We start from the raw sequence: 14,010 nt of genomic DNA on the forward strand, positions 1-14,010 counted from the left end.
TTTACCTCTTTCAAGAGCATGTCCAAATGCTACAGCAAGCAGGAAAACCAAAACTCTCTTCATTTTCCCACCTGGGAATCCTGCAGCACCTCCTGTCCTTGGTAGGCTTCTATGTAAAAGACAATAGCCAAAAGTTACCTGTTCCCTTTACTAAGACTTCTGACTATGAGCTAATCAATTATTAATCTCTACACAGAAGCAAGGGACAGTTATCCTTGGCCCAAAAGAGATAAAATTATCATCAATCAAGGCAAATAGACACTCTGGGCATAATGTAGTGGAAAATCTGGGAGATTTTAATCATTAACTTGTCCAAATTCAAAAGAGCCAAGGTATATAGATTATTTTCCACTGTTGTTTTTCACTAGAATTGGTTTACAGTATTAGTAAGGGACACATTTTCTCCCTCTTCATAGTGCTATTTATCTTCTTTGCGCATTTCCACCTTTCTCATGTATTAATGGAAAATTGGAGATGTGATTTCTATTTCACTCTATTTAAATCTACTATAAATAATCATTGCCTTCAAATACCACAGTTCTAAGGTTGTAAATAAAAAGGGAAAGAAAGAATGAGAAGACAATTTAGTACAATTCCTTAAATCCCTAATTTCAATGCTATAAAACAATTTTGAAATGATGGTATAGCACTTTATATGTTAATTACACACTTTTTGAAGCACTGGTGTACATACTAAGTGAGGAAAATAACTAAAGAGGTTAAGTGACTTGTCCCAAATCAATGAGTTAGTAGATTTCCTCTAGATAGTTCTTTCTAACATTCCACAACTGATATGTTTTATGATAATATAACTTAGGAGTTCATAGTGGTATTAGAGGTCATGGAATCCAATAAATTTATTTCGCAGAAGAGAGAATTGACTCCCAGGAAAATTTTGTGACTGGCCCAGAGAGGCACAGATAGTGATCATTTATGGGAATTGGGTCAACCCCTAGTCCTCTTGTCAGGAAGTGCTTAGGTTCAGGTTAGATACACAGGTTTTTGGAACCAAATCTTTACCCAGATCTTATTGCTATTTAATCTTGGGAAATTTATTTTACCTCCCTAAGCCTTATTCTCCTTACATGCATTGTGGTGATTCATAGTACCCTTTATCACATGATTGCTTGAGATTAGGATAATTCTTGTGCAGAATTTTCCATAATATCTAACATATGGTAATATGCATTAATCTTACCTATTAGCCTTTATTCTTATTATTACAATGTTCTCCTCTGCATCTCTAAATTTATAACCATTGGGTAGGTCAATGGAACTATTAAAGTTTGGAACCTGGTAGAAGATTTTAAATCCAGTCCTGTATCCCGAGTCTCGCAGATAAGTGATTTAGAATTCCATTATTAGTTCATTAGCTGAGGATTAACTATATAGTCAGAGTTCCCCCAAATATCAATAAATGATAGGAACCACTTACATTTTTTAGTCAGATCCTCCAACTATATACAAAATACATCAAACAGATGCCTGTCAATAGGTAAATGGATTAAGAAATTGTGGTATACATAGACAGTGGATTTCTACTCTGCCATTAGAAAGATTGAAATTATGACATTTGCTAGTAAATGGATGGAAATAGAGAATATCATTCTCAGTGAAATTAGCCAGACTCAGAAACTCAAAGGTCAAATATTTTCTCTCATATGCAGAAGCTAGAGTAAAATAAAGGAAAGGGAGAGAGAAGGACAAGATAATATAAAGAACCAATAAAATATAAAATCATTGATGAGTGAAAGGAAATCTAATAGAGCAGTGGAAGGAGATGGGAGAGGGGAGGGACACTGGGAGGGAAAGGAGGGAAGGAACAGGGAGATTATGGACTGAAACTGATTTCCATGCATGTGTGAGTTTGGAGTTTGTCAGGATGAATCCAACTACTATGTATAACCATAAAGCTCTAATAAAAAAAGAAAAGAAAAGACATGAGTGTTAGTTTCATAAAATAAAGTACAGCTAGTTGGAAAATGTACTGATGCAAGATCAAAGAAATATTTCTGTAAAGTCAATTGAAATCCACATGGTAAAGCTTAGAAGATTCTGCAACATTAATGGGGAGAATAAGCAATTTTATGCTATTCAAGGATTAAATTATTGTTTGACTAAATCTTTAAATTTTCCCTTTGGGTTGACTCCTAGGTTTTTTTTTTCAATTTAATTAAAAATGTATGTTACTTTTACTGGAAATTATTTGGGAATACATTCTAGGTGAGTACAAAAAGTTTAAAAAATACTGAGAACCCCAGAAACCCATTGAACTATTAATATATTAGTGTTTTATTTAAAGATAATATTAAATATACTTTTGCATCTTTTAAAAATGGTATTTCAATCATCTTATGATGATTAGTTCATTCAAAAATACGTTTAGATTATTTCTCATGAATTTTCATTAGTTTAAGACCTGCTCATTCTTTTATTTTTTAAATTTATAACTTTATCTCTGCTTTTGCAATAACACCACTTTTGTTTAATTATAAACTACATGTTGCAAGAATTGCAACATCTAATTTAGGTACCTCTTGAGAAATCTCCACACAAGCGGCCAAATGCATTCTCTTGGCTTTGTTTGTCTTTTTCTAACTGAAAATTGGCACTCACTTGTCTAATTTTCAGTCTTACTTATGTGACTTTTCTTTATCTTTCAGATTCTGATTGCTTACTGTCTAAAACTGGGCAGAAATGATTAATCATAATTGGCATAAACGAGAAGCATCATGTGACAATGATTAATCTAGTAAGTTCGATTCAGAGAAATAGGTAAAATGACCAAATCAAACCTGGCAGTGTTTGTTACAGCAGCAGTTAGTGGTACTTGGAAATTTCTTAAAGAAGTATATACTTAAGAAAAATTATTCTTTAAGCATGTAAAGAATGGAAATGTACAGGAATTGTTTTCCCTTTTAGTAGCTCTTAGGTTTTACACTCTTTACCAAAGCAGTCTCTTTTTATTTTTTTATACTGCTACGTGCTGCTTTAAAACTCTTCTGTTACAGTTCTGCAGTGGAAATGACTGTTTTCAGATGGACTTCATTTAATTGAAAGTTGTATTTAGCTAGATTCTCTTTATATTATTAAATGAATTATCAATATCTTTCCCTGCTATGTGACATAATAAAATGGATGTTAATGGCTTGAGGTAATCCTCCTTCCTTTTAAAATGTGTTACCTTACCAATTTATCATTTTAGCCATTTTGAAACACACAATGCATTATTATCAACTGTGGTCATTGTGCAGTGCATTAGATCACTCAATGTAATCCTCAAATTTACCTGAAATTTTATAACCTTTTAATAATACCCCCAAACTTTCCCCATGTCTCCTTTTCTCCTCATCCTCATGATCCACTAATGAATTTTCTACTCTGTTTCCTTGAGATTGGCATTTTTTAGAATATACATATAAGTGAGATAAAATCATATTTGCCTTTTTGTACCTGACTTATTTTCCTTAATACAATGTCTTCTAGGTATCCATGCTGTTGCAAGTGATAGAATTTCCTTCTTTTTAAGGTCATATAGTATTCTGATATGTATATATAAAACACATTTTCGTTATCCATTCATCTATTTGTGGATATTTAAGTTGTTTCCATATCTTGGTTACTATGAATAATGCTGCAATAAATATAGCAGTGCACATATCTTTCCAATATGTCAATTTCTTTGGATATATAACCAGAGATGGAGTTGTTGAATCAAATGGTGATTCTACCTTTAGTTTTCTGAGAAACAGCTATATAATTTTTGTTAATAGATTTACTAATTTACATTCCCACCGGCACCATTCAAGGGTTTTCTGTCTCTATATCCTCACCCCAATACTTCATACCATTGATATTTTAGATAGCTATCCTAACAGTTGCAAAGTTTAAAGTACTACCCATAATGTTGACATATAGAGAAGAACAAAGCACAGTGCAGATTTAAGGTATTCTTCTTATTTTATATTTATTATTTATTTTACAGATCAGTGAGATTACTATGATATTTCCATATATGCATACACTGTGATTGATTATGTCTATCCCATGTTCTACCTTTGCCCCTACCCTATATTCTTCCTAGTCCCTACCAATCAGTCTTCTTCTTTCATCTCAACTGCATTTATTTATGCTTTAGTTCCCACATGTGAGAGAGAATATGTAATACTTGTTTTTCTGTGTCTGGCTAATTTTGTTTAATATGTGTGTTAGTTAGCTTTGTATCATCTTGACTGAAAAAACTGATGAGAATAGCCTAGAGGAGGAAAGGTTATTTTGGCTTGCAATTTTAGAGGTCTCAGTCCATGGTTGGCTGATTTCATTGCTCTAGACCCAAGGTGAGGCAGAACATCATGGCAGAAGAGCATGGTGGAGCAAAACTGCAGCCAGGAAGCAGAGAGAGAAAAGAAGCCAAGGGGAAAAGACATAATCTCCAAGGGCATGGCCCCAGTGACCCACTCCAGTCATGCCCCTCCAGTCTACAGTTACCACCCAGTATAGTAGTCCTTTCAAATTATTAATCCATCAAATGGAATCCACAAACTGTATTGTAGCTATCATAATCTAATCATTTTCCTCTGAGTATTCTTGAATTAACACAGGAGCTGTGGGGGGACACCTCATATCCAAACCATAATTTTCTCTCACTGGTCTCCCAAAGCTCATGTCCATCTCACAATGTAAAATGTATTTAGCCCATCTCCAAGAGTCCTCATAGTTTGAACAGTTCCAGCAATGCCCCAAAGTCCAAGTCCAAAGTCTCCTCTGAGAGTCCAGGGAAACTCTTGGTTGTGAACCTCTGTACAAACCAAAAATAAGTTATATACTTTCAACATGTAATGGCAGAGTAACTATTTCCATTATAAAAGGGGAAATGAGGGTATAGAAAGAAAGAATGGAACCAAAGCGAGACCAAAATCCAGCTGGGCAAACAAGTCCTTTAGCTCCATGCCCACCATCTGGGGAATATGGCCATGAGATCTGAGCTCCAATGGTTTTGGGCGGCCCTTCTCCTATAGCCTTTCTGACAGAAGCCCATGTGGCCTTCTCTTAGGCTTCCTTTGTCCATAGCCAGCCATTTTCTATTTTCCTCAGCAGACATTCCACATTACTGGCATCTATTAATCTCTGGGGTCTCCATTCAAGCTTCAGCTTCATTCTTACAGTGTCAAACAGCACCTGCTTAGACTAAAAGGATTAGAGCTTGGCCACATGTTACCTGACCTCCCAGGTCTTCCTTTGAAATCTCAAAAAAAAACTTTACTTATCCCTTAACTCTAGCATCTTGCATTCATGCAGAGGAAACACCATGTGGACAATGTCAAGGTCTACCACTAGCTTGAGCAGTATCCAGGTCCTTTTGGGCCATAGCTGTAGTAGTCTCTGAGTGTCTGGGCAGCTTAGTTACAATGAAATGAATCCTGGGGAAACAGTTTCCTTTCTGGGCACCCTTGCATAAACAGAGGGCCCATAATTCTCTTAAATGAGTTTTTACTTTTATACCCTTGAAACTGTGATGAATGTGGTCTTGATGATGCTTGAGATGCCCACCAGACATCTTTTCTATTGTATTTACAAATTAGCTTCTCTTTAGTGGCAGAAATCTCTTTAGCAACCATGCCTTCCTTAGCCCCAATCATACATGTACTTAATCTCTGGTCAAACTGTAAGTTTTTCAATTTTTTTTCTCTCTGCCTTCCCTTCCTGATTCCCACAGTAAACCTGGCTAAAAACAGTCAGCCATACTCATTTCATGCCTGAATTCTGTATTACATTGAAATTTCTCCACCAAATTAATTAGCCCATCACCTTTAAAGTTAGCCTCACACAAAATATCAAGATATGGATAAAAACATAACCAAGTTCTTTGCCAGAGTGTAACATGAATAGTCTCTAGTTGAATTCCCAGTAGAGTTTCATTCCCCTCTGATACCTTTTGAGCATAGACTTTACTGTCTGCATCACTATTGGCATTCTGGTCTTCTGAGCTCCCACCAGAATCACCCATTAAGTTCTACTTACAACATTTTGCATTTCAACATTACAACATTCTAAAGCTTCTCTTGAATGCATTTCCAAAATTTTCCAAACTCTTAGAGGCTTCTGAACAGCAACAGGTAGTCACATCAACAGCTCTACTTCTTGGTACCATTTTCTGTTAGTCAGCTTTGTATCACTGTGACCAAAATACCTGACAAGAACAACTTAGAAGAGGAAAAGTTTATTTTGGCTCATGGTTTGAGGGATCTCAGTTCATGGTTTGCTGGCTGAATACATTTTTTTGAGTCTACCTGCAACTCTGCTTCCTTTCAAATATATTTTTCATGTTCACTTTGCCTAAAGAACAATCACTGATTCATGATTTAAATCTCCCATATTTGTTCTGGTTTATTAAACTTGCCAAAATGAATCTATCTTATCTCTGTTGTCTATTATCGAGACATGACTGAGATTGATTGCCTGTACAATGTGTGTTTTATAAAGCATGACAAAATATTTTAGTTCACTATTAGTTGATTGTGAGGAGACATATATCTACATATTTAGTGAGATGACATGTGTTTAAATTTTATTCCATTAAGAATTCAATTGAACGTGTTATTTCTCATCTTTTACTTGTTCCCTCATTCATTTTTATTTGATGCTTACTATAATAAAGACTTATGGCTTCATGGTAGTTTATAGACTGATTTTATTATGTATTCAAAGGAGTCTGGGTCTTTATGATTAATGATAACTAGGATTTTCAGACTTCCTTTCCTTATAAGTACCCAGCTTACTCTGGAGACTGCTTTTGCCTTTCTTCATATTCTATCATCCTGCCTTCCTCCTCCCTCCCCCAAACATTGCTGTTGGAACTTGTGCAGATAGCACCTCATTTGAGCTGCAATGGGGACCTCTTCTCTGCCTCGGGGCTTGTCACATCTGCAGGGGACACCTGTAAAAGCTACCAATCATTTTGATACACATTCCAAGTTAGAATGATGAGGAAGATAACACCTAAAAGAAGCACACAGACAGTGGGGACAAGAGTTGGTGATGAAAATAATTCTTTCCTACCACAGGTAGAGAATTTGAATGTTCTCAATCATCCTTCTGAGGAAAGCATCCTAGAGTATGAGCATGTCACCAAATAAAAAGTACACACGTCAGCCATGCCTTACGCTTTGCTTCTAGGAAAATCCCAGGCAGGACACTAGAAGTAGATCTAGTCATATATTTTTCATAGACCTCAAGACAACACAGCACCCTGCAAGTGGTAATCCACACAGTGATCAGATCCCACTGCAGTGGAAGGCCAAAAGGTGGTGGTAACCCTCAGCATACAGTAGTGTCAGTAGTGTCATACAATATTGTGTCAGTGTTAATTGTGGCATTGGCTGGGTTTTGTGAAGTGAAGAAACTTTACTAATTCATGTCATTCTGTGAAGTTCAGAAAGCTTCCATAGCAGGGTTTAAAGATGACCCTATCTCCTGGATTCATTGAACAATTTCTGCCCCATCCCAGGGTTATATTAACTCCCCTGTTCTTTGTAACAGTATAGGTTTCAGAGACCCTGAATTTTTGACATTCTTCAGAATATCATAATTTTTACTATATTATTTCATCAGTGTTGAGAGCCACAGCCGAAGGGGGCTCACAGCGGCCCCAGCAACATCTAGCTGATTGGCTCCTCTGCGGTGATGCTCATTGGACTGTTTCCCTGCCCTTTCAGACCACGGAGCTGCTCATTGGGGGACTTTTTTGGCTCCGCCCACGTGACCCAGCCAATCGGCCTCAAGAGCAGGAGGATTGTGGGAGGTGGAGAGAAGCTTGTGTGGGAGAGAGAGGCTTGGGAAAAGCCGGTGGTGGCAGTTGAGGCTCTGAGGGTTTTTCCTGAGAGACTATTTTGTTTGTCGTGTGTGGTTCTAAAAATAAAGTTAGTTTCTTTTGACAAGTGGCTCCTGATTGTGCCCAGCCAGACTGCGGCATTTGGTGGCTCGCACGGGGAGCGACTGAGGGTAAGTGAACTGCTCGCCCCTGAGGGCAGGGCGAGAGGATGGGTAGCCATTTTAAGATTCTTCTTTTGTTATTTTGTTTCACTTTTGTTTTAAGTTGCCTGTCCCTAGAGATGTGTAAGATGGAAGAAAAACCGCTCACATCTGAGGAACAGATAGGGAGAAAGGACGGATGGATATTTCAGGAGGCTATTATAATGATTTTGTGTTGTTCCAATTTTGTTTCACTCAGTTTCAGTTTTGTTAGGCGTTATCTTGTTGGGTTGTATTATAGTAGAAATACGGGATCAGAAATTAGTAAAAAACAAACTGAAAGAGTGTTAAGTAAATTGTTAGAGGAAGGAGGCATCTCAGTAAAATCAAGAACAATCAGGGCATACGTTGATACAATACAAAAATGTAGCCCATGGCTTTTTAAGGAGGAGTTGTTGAATATATCACAATGGAACCATCATGGTGAAGATTTAAAAAGAATAGAAAAGAAAAGCCCAGGGACTCTGCCAGTTGGCACATTGCCATTGTGGACGTTCATATCTTGTTTGCTTAGTCCAAAGCCTTCAGTTCAGACAATGGTAGAGGAAGAAGAAGACATAATGATTCAAGTAAAAGAGAAGGTCTCTCAAGTTATTCAGACAGAGGAAAAGATTCAAGTAAAAGAGAAGGCCTCTCAAGCTAGTCAGACAGAGAAAGAAAGTGTAAAACAGAAAAAGCCATCAGGGGGAAAGTTACAACAGGAGACTGCTACTAACACCTTTCTATCACCAGAGGGTGTAAGTGTCCAACCAACAGCACCACCTCTACAGGAGACTGCTACTAACACCTTTCTATCACCAGAGGGCGTAAGTGTCCAACTAACAGCGCCACCTCCATATGCTGGGAGGCCCCCAACCCCCGCAGTTGATAGTTGGGATCCTGAGACAAGGTCTCAAATATTAACATGCCCTGTATTTGAGGCAGGAGGGCAGCGATTTTACCAAGTTTTAAATTTCAAAACAGTGAAGCAGCTAAAAGAGGCTGTAACAACCTATGGTCCTCAAGCACCCTTCACTGTAAGCTTGGTCGAATCCATTAACAACTTGAACATGACGCCAGCAGATTGGGCTAATATGTGTAAAGCTGTGCTAAATGGAGGACAATACCTGTTATGGAAGGTTGCCAATGAGGAATTTTGCAAGGAGATGGCTAGGCGAAATGCAGCAGCTGGTTATCCTCAGAGAAATCTAGATATGTTGTTAGGAAAGGGACCTTATGAGGATCAGCAGCAACAAATTGCATATGATCCTGGCGTATACGCACAAATTGCTGCAGATGCAATTAAGGCATGGAAGACTTTACAAGGACATGGAGGTTTACAAGGTCAATTATCTAAGGTAATACAAGGAGCTAATGAACCTTATGCTGAATTTGTAGATAGGCTTATTCAAACAGCTACCAGAGTTTTTGGGAATACAGAACAAGCAATGCCATTACTAAAACACCTGGCTTATGAGCAAGCGAATCGTTGGTGCAGAGATATCATTAGACCATGGAAACATGAAGATTTAAACACATATATTAAATTATGTAGAGACATTAATGAACAAGAGCAAGTCGTGGCAGCTGCAGTAAAACAGGCTTTAGATGCCAGAGACATTAATGAACAAGGGCAAATTGTGGCAGCTGCAGTAAAACAGGCTTTAGATGCCAGGCCAAGAACATGCTACAATTGTGAACAAACAGGACATTTTAAAAGGAATTGCCCCATTGGAGGAGGGTTTAACAAAACTAGGTATCAAAGGAGTAGAATACCAGGTATTTGCCCACGGTGCCGTAGAGGGAGACATTGGGCTAATGAATGCCGTTCTCAAACCACCATAGAGGGTACTCCATTATCAAAAAACGAACAAGGACCAGGTGTTTATCCACGATATCGTGGAGAAAGGCATCGGGCTCCATTGCCAAAAAACGGACAGGGGGGCCCAATGCTCCGGGGCCCAAAACCACAAATATACGGAGCACTGGAGGAACCCAGCAACCCCATCAGGGTAGTGCCCAGGACACATTGTCCATCAGATCCCTCATCAGACAAACCAGAGGGAGCGCAGGGTTGGACATCTGCGCCTCCGCCAGAGCAGTACTAACTCCAGAGATGGGAGTCCAAATCATTCCCACAGGGGTGAAAGGACCTTTTCCCAAAGGAACAGTAGGCTTATTATTGGGACGCAGCTCTTCTACTCTAAAAGGACTTATGATAAGTCCTGGGGTAATTGATCCCGATTATGAAGGTGAAATAAAAATTATAGCCAGTTCTCCAAGGGGTATATCAGTAATTTCACCAGGAGATAGAATAGCACAGTTACTAATAATACCCAGCCTACATGATAAATTTTCCAGTCGTACTGTAGAAAGAGGTTCCAAGGGATTAGGCTCCACAGGTGTAGATTGGGCTATGCTTTCTTTAAATTTAGATTCTCGCCCCATGCTAAAACTAAATATTCAAGGACACGAATTTAATGGGCTACTGGATACAGGTGCAGACCTTAGCATCATCTCTCGTCAAGAATGGCCAAAACATTGGCCATTACAACAAGCCACTCAAACGCTTCGAGGCCTAGGAGTGGCGACTAATCCCCATAGAAGTGCAATGGTATTAGATTGGAAGGATCCTGAAGGATGTGAAGGAACTATACAGCCATATGTATTGGATCATCTTCCCGTAAATTTATGGGGACGAGATGTCCTAGATCAATTAGGTTTGACATTAACAAATAACATCAACCAAAATGCACCCACTATTATGACTAGACAAGGTTTTAGGAAAGGAAAAAGATTAGAAAAACAAGAACAAGGTATAGCAGCACCAATACAAATAGATCAAGGAACAGACAGACATGGGTTGGATTTTCAGAAAGGGCCACTGAGACAATAAAAATTACTTGGAAATCAGAAAGACCAGTATGGGTTCCTCAGTGGCCCCTGACTAAAGAAAAGATACAAGCAGCCCATGACCTGGTCAAACAACAATTAGCAGAAGGACATATACAACCTTCTGTATCTCCCCATAATACTCCCATTTTTGTCATCAAAAAGAAATCTGGTAAATGGAGATTATTGCAAGATTTAAGAGCCATTAATAATGAGATGTTATTATGGGACCTGCTCAATCAGGGATTCCTCAGTTGTCTGCTTTGCCAAAAACCTGGTATGTTTTAGTTATAGATATTAAAGATTGTTTTTTTTCAATTCCAATTCATCCTGAGGATAGTCCACGTTTTGCATTTACTATCCCTGCACTGAATCATGAAGGTCCTGATCAGAGATATGAATGGAAAGTACTCCCTCAAGGGATGGCTAACAGCCCAACTATGTGTCAAATTTATGTTAACAAAGTAATCCAGCCACTTAGAAATCAAAATCCTGAACTACAAATATTTCACTATATGGATGATGTATTATTAGCACACAAAGATAAAAACACATTGCTAGAATGTTATGCCACACTTACAAACTTATTAAAAAATTATAATCTAGAGATAGCAATAGATAAAGTACAATTAAATTTTCCAATTAATTATTTAGGAGTTCTATTATCCTCAACCATGGTCCGTCCACCAAAAATTCAAATACGAGTAGATCAACTCAAATCACTTAATGACTTTCAAAAGTTATTAGGAGACATAAATTGGATAAGGCCTTATTTAGGTATACCAACAGGAGAGTTGGGACCTTTATTTGCTATCCTAAAAGGTCCATCAGATCCAAATTCACCCCGAATGTTAACGCCTGAAGCAAGAAAGGCATTAAAAATCATTGAAACATATATGGAAAATATGCATTTGGATAGAATTGATATAAGTTTGCCTTTATTATTTATTGTACTACCAACAAAAAATATTCCTACAGGAGTATTTTGGCAAGAAGGTCCATTATTATGGATACATTTATCTTATTCTCCTAACACTATTCTTACTAGGTATCCTGAGGCTGTAGGACAATTAATACTCAAAGGAATAAAAGCAGCAAAGGGAGTGTTTGGAATTTCTCCCAATAAAATTATTACTCCATATACTATGAATCAAATTGATGAGTTAGCTAATGAGTTAAATACTTGGGCAATAATCATGTGCAAATCTAATGTTTCATTTGATAACCACTTACCATCTAATCCTTTATTGTCTTTTTGGTCATTGCATCCTGTAATTTTTCCAAAAATGACAAGAAAAACACCTATCATGAATGCTCCAAATATATTCACTGATGGGTCAAATAATGGTACAGCAGCAGTAGTTACCCCTGATCAAACTTTTACATTTTTAGTACCCAAACAATCAGCTCAAAAGGTAGAGCTTAATGCAGTTTTACAAGCTTTTGTGATGTTTAAAGATTCTGTATTTAATTTATTTTCTGATAGTCAGTATATAGTTAATGCTATAGTATCTCTTGAAGATGCTGGTAGGATTTCCCCTTCTTCTACTGTTTTCTCTTTGCTTTCCACTATACAAAGTCTAATCTGGGACAGAAAAGATCCATTCTTTATAGGACATATCAGGGCACATACAGGATTGCCTGGAGCCCTTAGTTTGGGCAATGATTTAGCAGATAAAACTACACATGACATACATATTTTCTCTACACTAGAAGAAGCTATAAATTTTCATAAAAAGTTCCATGTCAATGCTAATACTTTACAAAAGCATTTTAAAATAACTAAGGAACAAGCTAGACAAATAATAAAACAATGTCAAAATTGTGTGACCTTTTTACCACAAGTTAATCTTGGAGTCAATCCTAGAGGATTGATACCTAACCATATTTGGCAGATGGACGTCACACACTTGCCAGAATTTGGAAAATTAAAATATTTGCATGTTACAGTTGATACTTCTTCTGGATTTTTGATGGGCTCCCTTCATGCCGGAGAAAAAACTAAAGATGTTATAGCTCATTGCTTACAAAATTTTGCCACTGTGGGTGTTCCAAAACAGTTAAAAACAGATAATGCCCCTGGTTATACTTCTACCTCTTTTAAACAATTTTGCTCAACATTTGGCATTACTCATATAACAGGAATCCCATACAATCCACAGGGACAAGGCATAGTTGAAAGAGCTCATCAAACTATTAAAATGTACTTATTAAAGCAAAAAGAAGGAATTGGGAAGGGGTATATATTCCCCAAAGATAAACTTAAAATAACCCTTTTTACTCTAAACTTTTTAAATTTGGATTCATCAGGACTTAGTGCTGCAGAAAGGCATATGTGTCCAAAAAATGTACATAAGCCCAAGGTACTTTGGAAGGATATTCTAACAGGACAATGGAAAGGTCCTGACCCAGTAATTGTCTGGAGTCGGGGGTCTGTTTGTGTGTTTCCACAGGGAGAACAGCAGCCGATTTGGATTCCAGAGAGATTAACTAAAACGATTTCTACAGACCAAAAAGAAGATGATTTGGCTCAAATCCATAACAGCTGATATCCAAAACTCCAGTTTGGCTATCCTTACATCTGCGACAGAACCAGGATGCCTTTTTCAATATCTATTTTATTATTACCCTTCCCCACATCATGAAGTTCTATTTTGTTTTTTGAGCTCATACAGACCTAGGTTAATGTTTTGCTGATCAGTTCTATTTTTTGACTATAGAGTTTTTGAACATTGCAATGGAGATTTCACCTGTAAAAAGTTATAAGGCCTTTAATATTATGTTATGTGTTGTATGTATTATATTATGTGTGCATACTTGTGTTTTGTGTTGTATGTTTGTATGTACATATGTCCATATATCATATATGATGAGCGCTCATGAAAAAATGGATCCAAATATTGTTTTTTTTATTCACATGATTTATATGGTTTAATTTAAATTGGGTAAACAGCTGTTGAGGATTGTTTTAATATGTGAACAAAAAAGAAGGTTAACAGATCTGTTTGTTTACTTTCACCTTTCCTTTTCATTATATTTAATAATTCTCTTAAAGATAATGTAAATTGTTAAGAAAATTGTTTTCTTTTAGTGCCTTCTGTAATGTTA

At 37.2% G+C, this 14,010-nt stretch overlaps 1 protein-coding gene across 1 annotated transcript in view; it reads right to left on the reverse strand.

Annotated features, from left to right (window-relative positions):
* Positions 1-167, reverse strand: part of Gc (GC vitamin D binding protein) — a 39,026-nt gene extending 38,859 nt beyond the window's left edge. Inside the window, exon 1 of the mRNA XM_046428694.2 lies at positions 6-167. Within this exon, the coding sequence (XP_046284650.1) occupies positions 6-63 (58 nt within the window). The 5' untranslated portion in view covers positions 64-167. The remainder of the gene's footprint in view (positions 1-5) is intronic.
* Between the last annotated feature and the right edge of the window lie 13,843 nt (positions 168-14,010).

The sequence above is a fragment of the Marmota monax genome, unplaced genomic scaffold (genome assembly GCF_021218885.2).
Source record: "Marmota monax isolate L192 unplaced genomic scaffold, Marmota_monax_Labrador192_F-V1.1 WCK01_AAM20220418_F8-fsc00132, whole genome shotgun sequence".
Lineage (NCBI taxonomy): Eukaryota > Metazoa > Chordata > Mammalia > Rodentia > Sciuridae > Marmota > Marmota monax.